At 36.3% G+C, this 16,167-nt stretch overlaps 3 protein-coding genes across 4 annotated transcripts in view; 1 reads left to right on the top strand and 2 right to left on the bottom strand.

Moving 5' to 3' along the window:
- Positions 1 to 7,253, bottom strand: part of LOC116170535 (adenomatous polyposis coli protein-like) — a 31,639-nt gene extending 24,386 nt beyond the window's left edge. Inside the window, exons 1-2 of one of the 2 annotated variants that reach the window (XM_031486998.1) lie at positions 7,148 to 7,253; positions 6,702 to 6,831 (exon numbers count right to left, since the gene is read on the bottom strand). In XM_031486998.1, coding sequence (XP_031342858.1) covers positions 6,702 to 6,818 — 117 coding nt within the window. In that variant the 5' untranslated portion in view covers positions 6,819 to 6,831; positions 7,148 to 7,253. Of the gene's footprint in view, positions 1 to 1,604; positions 1,813 to 6,701; positions 6,832 to 7,147 lie in introns of those variants that run through there. The other variant, XM_031486999.1, reaches the window with a different exon arrangement.
- A 252-nt stretch (positions 7,254 to 7,505) lies between these two features.
- Positions 7,506 to 8,436, top strand: LOC116170536 (protein OPI10 homolog). The gene is made up of 4 exons (XM_031487000.1): positions 7,506 to 7,647; positions 7,706 to 7,835; positions 7,876 to 8,067; positions 8,118 to 8,436. The coding sequence occupies exons 1-4, from the start codon at positions 7,612 to 7,614 to the stop codon at positions 8,348 to 8,350; spliced, it is 591 nt and encodes a 196-aa protein (XP_031342860.1). The 5' UTR covers positions 7,506 to 7,611; the 3' UTR covers positions 8,351 to 8,436.
- A 4,843-nt stretch (positions 8,437 to 13,279) lies between these two features.
- On the bottom strand, positions 13,280 to 15,579 carry LOC116171754 (protein crooked neck). The gene is made up of 2 exons (XM_031488736.1): positions 15,428 to 15,579; positions 13,280 to 15,367 (listed from the first exon to the last, which is right to left on the bottom strand). Exons 1-2 carry the CDS (start codon positions 15,464 to 15,466, stop codon positions 13,340 to 13,342), a joined length of 2,067 nt encoding a protein of 688 aa, XP_031344596.1. The 5' UTR covers positions 15,467 to 15,579; the 3' UTR covers positions 13,280 to 13,339.
- Between the last annotated feature and the right edge of the window lie 588 nt (positions 15,580 to 16,167).

Genomic DNA, 16,167 nt, shown 5'->3' with positions numbered 1-16,167 from the left:
GTTTAAAAGAGAGCACGTTAATCGGATAATATTACGAAACGAATTTGTTCGCTTACATTTTAAGAGGTAAAACATATTCCTTCTCTTCTATTTATTATCCGTAGCAGCCTCGTTTTTTAGCGCATTTCCACAAAAATAAAAAAAAATGCGCTATTGTGGCCACTTTGTCCGCCCGCCCGTCCGTCCGCTCGCTTTGCGACGCTACTAGTTCTTTATCTTAAGAGCTATTGTTCTACTTTTTTCGCTATTTGGTTCGTTATGGTGTCGAGGCTTGCACCAAGGAAGGAATTTTTTCTGCGTTTATTGCTAAAAAAGTTATTGTAAAAAAACCAGCAAACCGTTTTTTACATGTTCCATAATTTTACACTTTTGCTGTTTATTAACCATCCTAGAGATCATTTATAATTTTGTATTGTTGTCTGTCGTGTGTCTGTTGGTCTGTCCGTCTGTTCCTTTGCCTGTATGTCCCTCTATCTGTCCGTGTGAACGATAATTTTGTTTAGAAGTGTCCGATCGCTTTTACATCTCCGTTAGTTATGAACGGAATTGCATGAAATTCAATATGGGCATCTTAGCCATATAATACGCAATGCCAAAAGTTGAGTCGAATCGATTCAAAATTCACGGTGCCCTTTTCGCATCTTGATCATTTATAAACCGAATTGTAAACTTTTTTTCTTATAAAAGTATTTGAATGAAATTTGATACATAGGCACTTGGGATAAAGGAAAATCAAACGCCAATTTCAAAATTTGGCTTTGCGCACGCGCAGTGTCAACTTTTTTATTTATGGAAGCATTTAAGTGAAATTTGATACTTTGGCGCTTGGAACATAGGAAAATCTAACATTAGTTTCAAAATTTAGGTTTGCGCATGCGCAGTTCCAACTTTCTTATTTAGAAAAGCATTGAAATGCAATTCTTCTCATAAACTGAAATTGAAGTAGCACGTGAAAAATGGATTGCCCATGTGCAACGCTATCTTTCATATTTGTGGCAGGATTTTTACGATTCTAACAGACGTTGCATCTTACAAATGGGAAATGAATGCAAGTGGAAATGCGTTTACGATTACTTTTTAACTTGTTAATGTTTACTGCGTTTCTAATAACATTGTGCCACTGACGTTCGGCCATCTTCGGCAATTTGGCTGCTAACTTCACACACGTAGGAGTAAATATCTCGAGAACGTAATTTCGAAAAAGGGTACTCACAAATTCATTGAAAGGTCTGGACGAAATGTTCCCGTGGGCCAACGTTTTTGGAAATTTCAATGTAGGGCGCAAAATTAAAAGAGCGAACCCCAAGTTTTCCAAATTGGTAAATTCCATGACGCGCAGCACATGTCCTACATTAACAATAATCGCTATGTTGAATAGATAGCAATATTTACCTGCGAAATTTGGACTTTTATCGCAGTATGACTGTGCCGGGAGGCAACAAACTTTTTAATTCACGAGCATAAAGCAATATAATTGGGGGCTTCTCGACTTTCCTAAGTATCTATATTAAGAACAAAGGGACATTAATTATTCCATTAAAAGTAAGAATTAACTTTCGTCAGTCGCAACTGCATGTAGTGTCGAGAATTATTTTTATACTTACACAAAAAATAGGATCCTGATTTGTTGGGAAATCAACTGTGTAAAGTAAGTCATGAAGCGATCAATCAATGCGCACTTTCACGTAACGGATGCAAGTAAATAAAAACACTACGGCCGAATATTTATTGAATAAATCTTACGGAAGCGCACAATACATAAGAAGTATAGGAATTTGACGCACTGCGGTCGGGAGCGAACTGTGCTGTTTTGAGTGTTTAGCGTTTAAAGTTAGCAGCGCAGCGGCGATTTCGTCTCCATTCCACCACCCGTTTTGAGTGAAAATATTCAATTTTAAATATCTAGGGTAATCTGCTCCAAGCACCGATTGATAGAAGTAATGATTATATTCAATGCACGTTCCACATGTACAACGAAAAACATTCCGATGCTCTCCATCTGTTCACATTAAGCCACATGTCCGAAATTAACAAAAAAAAATGTATGGGAAATCATCCTTGACTTACGATCAATGTTACTAACAAATTGGCAATTTCACAGTGACCTTAGGTAAACTCCTTACATGGTGAAAATCTCAATTGCAATTGGCAAATGACTCATTACAATTGTCTTTCTCTTTTACATGAAATCTGGGTAAAGATGTGACAAAATGATGAGATCACACACTCAATTGATACAATTTTTTAAACACCATCTGGCAAAAGCTTTCCTCCGTTGACTTGCAAGCAGGAACCTCTAAATCTGACGTTTTTAGAATTGTTTCCTTCCTGCAATTACGTATATTTTATCTAACCAGTGGCGGATTATCCGAACCAAGGACTGATCAATCAAGCGATGAACTTATTTTTCTACTGGTGAATTTTCTTTTACTTAGGTAAATCACAAACAAATAAAAAAATTAAAAAAACACTTCATCAACAGAACACAGAATCTGAACGTAAAAAGCCAAAAATAAAATGTTGAAAGTGTGATTGAGAAATATTGAAAAGACTCTTTTTCAATGAAAATATTATTTTTAACATTAGCACTTAGCATTGCGCATGCGCACACCTGATGTTTAAAATATGCGATATGTTTGCCTTTACAAGAAGAATCTTTGGTTAAAATTTCAAAAAAATATCTTTGTTTATAGCGTGTATTTTATTCGCCGCAATAATAAAAAATGTAAGATTTTTTCGTTGGTTTTTAATTTTCATGGGATACCTACATTTTTGGCAGGATCGGAATTTTGTGTGCCATCTTCTTGAGGTAAGAACTTTGGAAATCTTACAAAATCAAACAGGGCATACACAAAAATGTAGGTCGCAAGCTATATCCATCCTTCTATCAGAGGCCGGATTTAGGCAGGGGCTTTAAGGGCTGGAGCCCAGGGCCCCCCGCTGGCACGGGGCCCCGTACCGACCATTGCGATAGTGATTAGTAAAAAGAATGAACCAATAAGATGCTAAATTATGCTCAATTTTCTGACTTTATTGATAGAGCGTGTTTGTGTAACTATTATTTTTCGGACGATGTTCACGAATACCTACTTAATTAATTAATGGATTCAACTTAAGTCTGACTGCGAATCAATCCGAATCTTATGACTCTTGCTGCAATTGGTTGTATTTTAACATTGTCAATCACAAGTTGTGAAGCTGAATGAGCTTTCACGAGAATGGCTTACATTGAAAACAGCAACTAATGACTAATGAAAGATTAAACTTTCATTCCATCCTGGTCATGAATCTCAATTTAAGAGTTTAGTGAAAATGGTAAAAAGTCATCTGTGTTAAGAGTTTCGTATAATGGTACATAATATACTTACTTCAATATTTTATTTTATAGCAGATGGTAAATTGACCCTTTAACAAGTTTAAATGAGTCGCTGTTTAACCGTCTGGGTAGATAAGGTGATCACTTTAACCGTTAGGGTAGATAAATTGAAACAGATGATTATGCATTCTAATGACATCTGCCATTCTTATTTCAAATAGGATCCGGAGCACGATGTAAAATGACATTCAGAACATATGACAATTCCGTTTCTAGCGAAACGACCGCGACGGCAGAACCTAAACTTACTATTTTTGAGGTCTAAATTAAATTTAAGGTTGTCAGAAGCTTTACAATGATTGATATGGTTTTTGCTATAATAAAAGTTTTGCTTTATCCACCACGATAAAGGGAAACTAACCATTTCTCAATGGTTAAAATGTCGCTTTATCGTCTTATATAATAAATATTACTACTATTTCTTTGCATTCATATTTACTATGTATTTAGTGCGTTTGCCTTACCTGTAATTTTACTAATAATATTTCGAAGAAATAGTAAAAATGGAAATGAAGATATTTTTCGATAACATGTAAGTTTGGTCCCCTGAAAATGTTAGCCCAGGACCCCCTGAGGCCTCGGTCCGCCCCTGCTTCTATCTGTTATAGTTACTGAGAAAATTTTTCTTGAAATAAACTTTTGGGACGAGTTTTGGGACTTTCTCTCAAACGATCCATTTTGGTCCTTCGATTTTGTTTGGTAAAATGCATGTACATATACACTGGCATATACCTACACACTTAATTGTCACATTAATTGTTAACACGCTCCTAAAGCGAGTTCATGATTTCGGACTTTCTGTCCGTCCGTCCGTCTGTATGCATGATAACTCGCAAACGGTTTCGAATTTTCCAATTATGTTGCAAGTATTATGTTCATCATCAACCAAGGAAGAACTAAATTTTCCTCGAAATTTTCAGTGAACCGTTTGCTATATTTGTTCCAAGTTTATTAGAGCTTATATTAAGTAGATGCTGTTTACTAACAAGCGAGCTAACAAGGCATACAATTAAAAACAACATTAGAGAATAATTAATGCTATTAAATAGACATTAGTAGAGTTAACAAGAAATTAACTGCATTTTCATTAACTGCATTAACACGCTTTTCTCTCCTCCAAAAACTATATTTTAATGAGGAAAATGGAAAACCGAGTGGAAAACTGTTCATATGGTCATAAAGTAGAATCAAAATCTAAATGAAATACCGTAAGATACATTCGTCCTTTGAGAATACATTATTTTATTTATTCTCATAGGTAGAGTATTAAAATCTTTTCCAATGAAATGGTTTCTTGAAAACTTTCTTTTCATATAATTCCGAGTACCCAATTGTTATTAAAGTAATTTTCTGTCCAAACGAAGATAAAAATAATAAAAAATAAAAATAAGTAATAATAACTATATTGTCTAACAGCAAAAAATGCTGATTCCAAAACATATCTTAAATAAGAAAGTATATTTTACTCTAAAAAGTAGCATAATAAAGTCTCTTTTCAAAAATATACACATAATGGATATACTAAAAAATTCAATATTGATTATTCTAAAAAAATTTTTTAATTGAACCTTTTTTGAATTTTTTTCATCTTTTTCAATTTTTTTGAATCACTTGAATTTTTTTAATATCATCCCTAGTGTTATATTTTTGAAAAGAGAATTTAATATGCTATATTTTTAGATTAAAATATTGAATATACATGCGCCATTAAAAAGATAGGTTAGGTTCGATAACTTTCTTCCCTGACCCCGTATACTAATTTTGAAAACGGCAGAGTATTCAGCAATCATCGTAAACAAACTTTTCTAATAAACATTTTTCTGTATCTGTATATGTTTAACTTTTTTCTCGATTTTTTGAACTTATTATTATGAATTTGGCAATTTTTCCCCTTTTCTCTTAAGCGAACGAATATTTTCAACTTTTGATATTACCATTTTAAGTTTGACTCAAAAAGAGAACCATGACGCCTATAGGTATCACTTTTTTGGTAGCACTAAGAATTACCTTACAAAAGAGTCGAAGTGGGACACTCTGTACATAACTACAATAAAAAGTGCTAAATGACCATAACAAAAATTAACAATAGCATCAATAGTACTCATAACAAAATAATAATATTAACAATACGAGATAAATAGCCAATACTAAACGTAGTTTCATTTATTTACCTCGCTCCAGAGTAATTGTAATGCAGTCCATAGAGCGCTAATAAAACTCTGATTACTCCCTGGCAATTAGACCCCTCATTTGTGATCAATTTCATGCGAGGCCAAATAAAGAGACAACAAGGACAAGTATAGGTAATGGCAATATAAATTAGGCAACTTTAAATACCTACTCCATTCAGGTAAAATAAGTTTAATTAAATAATTAATTTCCAATTAAGTTAACCTATTTTTTTGAGTGAACACTATAAAAACAGTCACTGTATACACTGTGTCCAAGATGAGGATGTCTATCATGGGAATCTTGGAAACCATAGCGGATAGACGATGGTCAAATTACAGAATAGTTCCGCAATTAAAGAGTTATTATGATGCTGTACAGAAATCCAGAAAATTCCGATTACTTCCGAAGATATGCCAGAAAAATCGAAATTTGTTGATTCTGTTTATTTTTTTCTGTTGTTTGAATAGATACAAAAAATAAAAAACACTGTCCCATTGCCACCACTGAAATAATTTCAATGCAATGTTTCGTTTCGGAGAAATCATCATCAACTTTATTATTGAATATGGTCCGTAAAAAAAGGATATACTGTATGTATTGGGTAGCATTTTTTATTAAAGTACAATGATAGGTATATGGCACACACAAAAAAACAAAAGTTGGAAACTATGTTAGTTTCAACAAGATGGTGCACCCACACACAATGCCCTAGTCGTGCGAGTACACCTATTTTCAATTTTCCAGGAAATTTGCCACATTTCATGAAGTTATGTGTTGTATTTTGTAACTATGAGGGTTACAACAATTCAACCAGAGTGGTATGGGTTTTGATACCTTTTTTGCGTAACATTGGTGTTTTTTCAAATACGCAACCCATAAACACAATATTTATACAATCTCGATTGCTTAAAAATTAATACAATTTCTTCAGGTGTAATACTAAACGCCTACATGGTTATCACGCAATCTGCACTGAAGTGTGAGTGGTCAAGGGTATCGCAAACCAACCTTGACACATGAACACATCACTTTATATAAATAAGTCGCCAAAAGGCACCATCTCAATAGAATAGAAAAAAAAGGTACAAGGTTCGGCCAATCCGTTTCGGATTTGCGAATAGTTAAAAAGTGTTATCAAATAAGCCATACTCACTGTCTGTGAAGAGCAAGTTAATAACGGAGTTGCCAGTTGCTGAACCTTCTGTGCCTTATGTCTTAATCCTCGTACTTCTTGAAGTAAAGCTTCATACTGAGACACTGGTAACGACATTACACACCATCACCTAGGTATTAAAAATGTTTTGTTAATATACTTTGCACAAACACTCCACACGAAAAAGTTTAAACAAAACAACTTGGTAAACAAAATAATATTATTGATTTTATATGGAGGGTAGTAGGTAGGGGTGTGACATGCATTGTACTGAAACGAACTTTGTAACGAAACGCGTAATTACATTAAAAGATCAATTGTAGGTGTTGAAAATTAGATAAACATAGGACTATGGGAGTTGAACTTGAATTAGAAAAATAAACAAACATGAAGTGGAAAAATTAAATGAAAGGTATAATTTACCTATTAGACATTTTCTTACTTACCATGATTGGTGAAGGGGCAAATATTAACTTATCCTTTTTTTAACTCCGATTTAAACACTTTATACAATTCACCATAATATAAAATAACATTACATACAATATTACTGTTCTGTGGTGATAACTAAAGGTAAAGAAATTATTTGGTTGGTACCAATACATCTGATTTGGTGACAAAAAAAATCCCCAACCTCTTGTAAAAATTAGTTTAATTAAATACCAATTTTATGACTGGATCAAGTGACGGCGGCTTTAATTAACACAATGAATATTAATTACATTCTAGGCATATTTTTATTGTTGTCTCCTATAAGATTCATAATATTGACATACCGTGTATTACACTGACAATGTTGCCAAATATAGAATGCTTGTTGTAGGTGTATGCAAAATGCAAATGTTTCATGACCGCCCATGTCAAAAATCTTGTATTTTGTAAAAACCATAAATAAACAGAAAGTAAAGCAATGGCTATGTTTGGGATTATAGTTTCAGGACGGCTGGTAAATTACAGTGACTAAACTGTAAATGTTTAACGAAAGTAAAGAGTACCATTTTTAGGTTAGCACAGAATTTCAGCAAATAAATGAGAAACAATTTCTTACAACAATTGTTGATGCTGACAATATTAATCATGTAGTTATATTCCTTACTGGAGCAGTGCCATTTCCAGAAGGTACATCAGGACAAGGTAGTACAATGTCAAGCTTACAATCACAGTTGGCGCTTAGTGTTTTTCAGCTGGCCCGATCCGAATGCGCCCCCAAACTGGCAACTCTTAGGTTACATTTCCAACTTGAAACCTTCGGTGATATTTCGAATTTCCAGTTTAAAGAAATTGGACGAAATGGGCGACTTTATGAACACGAGCACGTTCGGTCAACAAGCTATCTGTCATAATGCCCAAATCGGTATATCTATAGGTAAATGTTAAACATCAGTATTGTCTTGAAATATAACGCCTATTGTACAGAATCTAACGAAATCATCCAAGATGGCCCCCAACACACTGATGCCACTTCGTATGTTAACTTTGCGCAGAAAATGTTACAGAATTTTATTAACTACACGCTGAGTTATTCCATTAACCAAGCGCATATGCTGGCTGATCCCACAGCGACTTATGTTCCGTTGTCAACCGTTCAAAACTGGTATACTAACTTTGAAAGGCGTCTGACTCAAAACCCACACTTTTGGAAGTCTTAGTTTAAGTTTACTTTTGTAATTGCGTTATGGGTTCAGTTATTGTCACATTTCTATTAAAATAAAATATAAATTTTTACCAATAACAATTATTGGATATGTAATTCAAGATCAACTTATACAATATTTTCGGTGGTGGTCCTTGCAGCCTCAAGGCCTTTTTGTGCACTCTTTCTTATTCCCTTAGGATGTAAATTTCTTTGATGATATTTAGAATTCTGCATTTCTGAGTGCATTTTCTTTCCCCCAAGGAACCTGAGCCTCGACACAACCTGCAAAGTGAGTATAAGGGCAGCACAGACAACAATGTTGTCTGTAGTGGCAGGGACCTTTAGTAGAACCTTGATGGCCTTGTCTTTGAATAAAGATATTTCTTCAATATTACTAACATTCTTTATGAATGGCTTTTCGTATCATTTCCACCATTCCATTCACAATCACGGTGTAATATCACAATAAATTACTATTCCTGAAAATGGCATGTCAACTTTCTCTAGCTGGCCATACGATATACAGTAGAGGTTGATCCGCCAGTTTGAACAGTGACAGATATGTCAGTTTGATGCGTCACTGACAGACCGCGCCATTCCAAACCGACAGGTGAACCTCTCTGTGTATATGCGGCTAGCTATTTTCAAGTTATTTTCCATAAGGTAGCTCAGGTTTCGAATACACTCCAGCACTTAGCCATAGTTTTAAAACAAATCCATTTGACATAGGCTGAAAGACAACCAGGCACTCAGGGCCATATAACACATACCACGGCATACAAACGATCGTAGACAGTTTATTAAAGTTCAGTAATACAAAACCTCCGGTCATAGCTGTGGTATTCAAACAGACAGACGCACAAACAAATACAAAATGATGATTATACTTCTCAGAACTTCACTTCTTCGATTGAACTCAAACATTGATATAAACAACATTATGATTTATTATTTATTTATTTATTATGCAATTGCAGAGTGACCTGCATAATGCTGTTTAGAGGTGCCTCTGCAGAAGGTCTTAAGTTATTGTTCTATTACATATTCTATACTACTGATCTGGTATTTACCTTAACGAATTAGGAAAACTGCAGGAAAACCTAATTCAGAGTAGCCGGCAGAATGCTCGAAACTGGTCTAAGGTAATTCCCATCTCACCCACAGATGAAAAATTCACCTCAACCCAGGTTCGAACACCCGGATTTTTGTCCAATAACGCTCTAGCACTGAACCATAAAGCCGGTCCTCCGATATAAACAACACTATGATAACTTCATTGTAATTACAATTACAGTTTTGACCTTACAGTTCACTTTATTTTAACACTGCGACTTCAATCTTATTTAATACCCATAGCATTCGACTAACTTTCTTCTAAAAACCGCTTCTTCAAAAAATCAAACTGCACTTGCGTTTTCTAAAACAGCGGTAACACGTCCTCATCTTGAAATTTAATTAGCGTACGCAGCGATAACTATACTTATCGCAGACCGGAGACAAGGGCTACGCAAATAATCTCCAGATGTTCCTCATCTTAAGCCTATATATAATAACATTACAACAACAACAATACAGGGTGTACCATTTCGCGAAATGCCGGATTTCCTATAGTTTGTCAATAACATTCCATAGGTAACGGGGGCGGATCAAATATGAGTTGCTGTCGAGTCGCCTTTTGGAAGTTCAAGTTAAGTACGATTTCCCATGTAAATAAAAATTCCAAAGGCTGTCGGCAGCAACCTCATTTATGATAGCATAGTACCTATACAGGGTTATTCTTGACGAGCGTCAGTTAGAAAGATATGGAAAACCTTTGAAAATGAAAATAAACTGATAAGTTCTTTAAGGGTTTTGGCACATCATGAATTGAACTAAAATATTTTCAAGATGGCGCCACTTCCGGAAATACCGGACTTTGTTATTTTAAATAGGGACCCCCTCTTTTTTTCTACATTTTCGGATTGTACGTCGAATTTAGAGTACAACCCTTTGCTCCAAGGGCTTCGTCGATATTCAAGTTTTTATGTCAAAAATTGAATTTGCGGGGGTAATTTATTATTCGAAAACGGTGAGAGATATTGCAAAACAGTTTTCAATGCTTTATTAAGGAAAGATCGAATTTTCTTATGGTATACGAAACCATCTAAAAAAGTGAGACTACGTCACTTTTTGAAAGCTCTCAATTTTTAAATTTTTAAACTTTCGGTAACTCCATTTTTTTAAATGGCACCCCCCATTTTGTTCTTCACCGTTGTTTTCCTGTTTCCCAGACCTTTAATTTGATACAAAATGTGAAAAGCTGCTTCAAACGGTTTCCGAGATATTCCATGTTTTAGTTACTTCTTGTAGCAAATTGATAAAAAAATTAATTCCCTTGATGTTATTCTTTTGTTTTTATTATGATAATGTTTAAACGTCAAATTTGCAGGAATAACGGTATGTTTCAAACAAAAATACAAAAAAGGAAGCCTGTGGTAGACTCTGAAGAACAAGAAATAACTGCACTGGCGTATTTTGCTGCAAATCCAACTGCATCGATAATGATATCCAAAGAGAAATTGACATATCAGACACGAGTGCACAAAGAATTCTCAAAAAGCATAAATGGCACCCATATTTGTTTAAAAAAGTGCATTGCCTTTTTACGGTGGTCTACCAAAGGCTTCCTTTTTTTGTATTTTTGCTTGGAACGTAGGTACCGTTATTCCTGCAATTTTGTAGTAATTTGCGAATTGTAGCCTCTGTGGGTCGTGCCTTGTCGGGGTATCTTTCGGAAAAAAGACGGCCGCTATTCGATTACATTCACCGTGTATTAATATTAAATTCAAAAAATCTTCATTAGTGTAACTCAAACGAGCCATTATTGACGAGAAGTATAAGTACAAGCAGCGAAAATTAAATAAAAACAAAAGAATAACATCAAGCGACTTATTTTTTTTATTGCCACAAGAAATAACTAAAACATGGAATATCTCGGAAACCGTTTGAAGCAGCTTTTGACATTTTGCATCAAATTAAATGTCTGGGAAAATGGAAAACAATGATGAAGAACAAAATGGGGGGCGCCATTAAAAAAATGGAGTTACCGAAATTTAAAGGTTTAAAAGTTGAGAGCTTTGAAAAAGTAACGTAGTCTCACTTTTTTAACCGGTTTCGTATACCATAAGAAAATTCAAACTTTCCTTAATAAAGCATTGAAAACTGTTTTGCAATATCTCTCACCGTTTTCGAATAATAAATTTTTAAAATGAGTAATGACTTCTGCAAATTCAATTTTTGACATAAAAGCTTGAATATCGACGAAGCCGTTGGAGCAAAGGGTCAACTATGGGGTATCATTATACTCCAAATTTGACGTAGAATCCGAAAATGTAGAAAAAATAGGGGGTCCCTATTTAAAATAACAAAGTTAATGGCTACTTCCGGTATTTCCGGAAGTGGCGCCATCTTGAAAATATTTTAGTTCAATTCATCATGTGCCAAAACCCTTAAAGAAATTATCAGTTTATTTTCATTTTCAAAGGTTTTCCATATCTTTCTAAATGACGCTCGTCAAGAATGACCCTGTATAGCAATACCTAAATCTGTGCCAACATACAGGGTGATTCCTATAGTACCTGCCACCGTTTGGGAGCGTATAGGGGGTGCCTAGGGGAGTATTTTGATATAGGACACTTGGGGTCGGAAATCTAAAATAAGGGCGCCAGAACCAAATTTATCTTCTGGAATTTCACGCCTGTATGTAGGCACCCCAACCGACCGACGTTTCGCGCGGAGCGATGCAGAGCGAGTTAGCGCGAGGAAGCGACATGGGAGGGAAGGAGGAAAAACGACAGTCAAAAGCAATAACGTTTACAAGTGTTCAACGTGGCCACCGTTGTTCTCAATGCACTTCCTACATCTAGCCAACTATTATTATACTATTGCCATAGTGTTTATTCACCTGATACGCGTCGTTGCAGACGGGATTTCGTGGGTTTAAACAAAATTCTGATCAAGTGTCAGCCACACATCGCCGCCTGAGATCGCTCCGTGTGCACCGCCGGCCGGTTGGGGTGCCTACCTACAGGCGCGAAATTCCAGAAGGTAAATTTGGCTCTGGCACCCTTATTTTAGATTTCCGACCCCAAGTGTCCTATATCAAAATACTCCCCTACGCACCACCTACTCGCTCCCAAACGGTGGCAGGTACTATAGGAATCACCCTGTATGTGAGAGCGATAGCCAACAGTAGAATACCGATCATGCGCACTGAGTTATCAGTACAATTGACGTTCTCGGCATTTCAGTGGCTTGTTATCACAGAACAGTTGTTCTGTGCTTGTTATTTCCGTAGAACGTAAGGGGGGTTATTACCTATTTTAATCTGCATTACTTAGATTTAATTATCCTACAAATAGGTGCAATATTCAAAGAATTCGATATTTTTCAACGAATCTTTGGGCTTTGGGTGTGTACCTGTCTTGAAAGTACTGCTGCCAGGTCTTCGGGTTTTACAGGAAGTTTCTGATACATTCTACAGGCTATGGATGTACACCCCACTCCACACCAATCATTAATAGTGAGCATGACTGACCTCCCCTTCCCCTCACAGGGGAGGACTGGATATACCAGGTGGTACCAATTGCATGGATCACAGGCTATTATGATAAGCAATTAATGTTGTAGGTAATGAAAATATTGTATGGGGAATTTAGTCAGTACAAAAAAATGCATAAGGTATGGTCAAACATTCCTACCTAATCCCACTTTATATAGAACACACTGTGTATGTCCGCGTTTGCACTTTCGAAATATGATATAAATAATAAATTCTTTATAAAATATTGCAAAATTATACAAACACATTACCTATTTACTAATTACCAATTAGAGCCATATGATTGTTATAATCTGTCCTCCCAGTTCGCCCCTCCCCATAAGACCAATATAAATACATAGCTGAGCGTTCACATTTTATTTACATTATTTACACAAGTTACAATATAAAAGAATACTAAAACTACGATTCATTTTCCACTGTTTCGGAAATATTGTTAGACACATCATTGGAATCTTGTGGGTCAGTTTCTTTATTTTTCATCCAGTTCTTGGCAGCGGCAAGCAATTTGAGATTAGGTTTGCTGGCTTCGTCCTCAGGAAAGATGTAGTCGAACACTTCTTCCCAACCTTGTTCAATTCCATCTTCGTCAATAATCTTTTGCCTCTTTTTAATTCTCTTTGGCATCTTACTTTCAACTTTCGCTCTACTTTCTTCGTCTCCATTCTCCATCTCGAAATCGCGCCAATTCTCGAGCAAAAGAACTCTGGCTTCCTTTTCTGAAAAATTCTTCAATCCCTCATTCGCTTTCTCATACACGCGTCTTGCCACAAGGACGTTTAACCCATCGTCGGTTTTATTGTTCAATTCGAATTTTGCATAAGACATCCACACCTTAACGTGCTTTGTACGATCGACTAATTGCTCGTATAACTGTCGCGCATTTTCAAGTTCTTCCTGCGCTATTTCGAAATCTATATACGATTTCCATAGCAGTTCTGGCATATCCAAGCGAGGTTGACCGACTGCCAACTTGTAAATCGCACGAGCTCTAGAATAGTCACCTAATAACGTCTCCAACTCGGCAAACTTCATCCACGTAACACAATTTTCTGGACCGAACTCCAAAAATTTCTCATAGAGAATGCGGCAACGGTCAAATTCTCGCAATTGAATTTCAACGTCGATGTAGCCTCGGAACAATTTGTCTCTGGGACACATTCCGATTGCAGTACCCAAAATTTTTCTGGCCGCCATCAGATTTTTTTGTCTGATCTCAAACTGTGCAAAAAGAAGCCACATTTTGGAGAAGGTAAACAGCTTGTGAGGTAGTAATTCTAAACAGGCTTTATAAACTTGCCGTGTACGATCGAAATCGCGAGCTTCCAGCTCTTCAAATAATGCGTAGTTTATCCATAAGTAAATATACCGCCTCCAAAACTGTTTATTCTTTGTCGGTGGTATGTTCGCGATTGCTCGTTCGTATGTTTCCCTAATAACATCGTCGTCACCTTCACTTTCAATAAGTCTTAAATAATCGAACCACGCATCATAATTTGTTGGGTTTTGCGCAATTTCTTGTTCGTATTGAAACTTACGTTTGGATACGATTACATCTTCAATTCCGCTGCGATCGCCATATTTTTTCTCGTGTATTGTGTACGCTTTAAAGAGCTCCTTGGCTTGCTCTTTAGGTATATGCTCCAAGGCATATTTGTAAATAATCCGAGCACGCTCGTGCTCCTTATGATTTTCCTCAAATCTCGCAAATGCGATAAACAAATTTTCGTCCAAGTGATCATCACCATAAAAGTGTATGGCACGTTCAAACGTACGACGCGCCGAGTTGATAAATCCGTGGTTATCTTCGAATTTGGCGTATTTAATCCAATGTTTTACTTGTGGATGAGTGATGACAAAGCGTTCGTAAATTTGCCGGGCTCGATCGATTTCTTTATACCGTAACTCAAAGTTGATGTAAGTTTGCCAGGCTTGCTCATCGGGCTCCCACTCCATCCAGCGTTCAAAAACCGCACGAGCACCTGGAATATTCTCCAGCATTTCCTCCATATACGTATACTTATACCAAAATTGGTTTATACGCGGTAAAATGGTAACGGCACGATCAAACAAATTGCGGGCATGATTCACTTGACGATTACGCATTTCCATCTCGGCATATTTTAGCCATAAAGTAATATTGCGATGGTCTATATCTAAGCCTCTCTCAAAAACGGAACGTGATCTTTGAATTTCCTTTTGCGATTCCTCCCACAAGGCGTACTTAATCCAGTTAGACATTACCGTGCGATTCTTCCTTATGTTGTCTTCGAAAGTTTTTCGTTTACGCATTTGGTAATCTGCTAATTCGGCGGGATCTGAAATTTTCTGCTTCGGGGGTGGAGGTAGAATTTCCAAATCACGCTCTTTCGCTTCACGGAGAAGCTGCTCGGCGGTGATTTGGATTTCCGCAGGAGCTTTGTTTTTCACCTGAAAGAACCGATTATTGTTTAAAGCACGAAAATCAAGTAATGGGACCACTTTATTTACCTTCGCCACTTTCGGCATCTTCTGTGGTTTAGTCTCCATTGTGTTCTTCTTAGCGCTTAGGTGTTTCGTACTACACAAGAAAGTAATTTAATGTTTTTTACTGTACACAACTCCAGTCAACAGGCAGCCCACGACCAAACACAGAATGTGAGGTTATGTATGGTGGAAAAGTTGAGATGATGTACAAGGCGTTACCGTATTTTCGGCCCAAAACCGTTAAACCATTGTATATACAGTCTGCTTTCTTCTCAAAATGGGGTGGGATGAATAAAGTTTGTTTTCGTGTTAACTTTAAACAAGCTTTACTATTGCTAACTTTTTTAGTTGTAGAAAGACGGTTTAATGATCACAATTGTGTATTTTTTGTACTTAATCTACATCTGTAACCATCAAAACAAAACGGCATAGCATACGCACGCCTAAGATTAGTATTATCTTTGTGTGCTTGATGGTGTCGTGGTGAGTTGCCCATGAAATATCCTCCGTTCCCAGCCAATGTTGTACATTACCTAAAGATACATATGACACATATGTCTATGGAAGATACACACGCTTAGAATGAAGAAACGCTGCGTGGGACGTCGGAAGAAGAACAGCAAAGTCGAATTCTTTTGACACTTGCAAGCGATATGGTGTTTAGCAGCGCAATGTATCAAAACTCGTTCAAGAACTTTCCTCCCCCATACACAGGTAGGAGTTTTTTACTGGCTGAAATAATCTGAGATTTGATGGCGACATTC

Source organism: Photinus pyralis, unplaced genomic scaffold (genome assembly GCF_008802855.1).
Source record: "Photinus pyralis isolate 1611_PpyrPB1 unplaced genomic scaffold, Ppyr1.3 Ppyr1.4_LG5, whole genome shotgun sequence".
Lineage (NCBI taxonomy): Eukaryota > Metazoa > Arthropoda > Insecta > Coleoptera > Lampyridae > Photinus > Photinus pyralis.
This window is presented reverse-complemented; position numbering and strand designations above follow the sequence as displayed.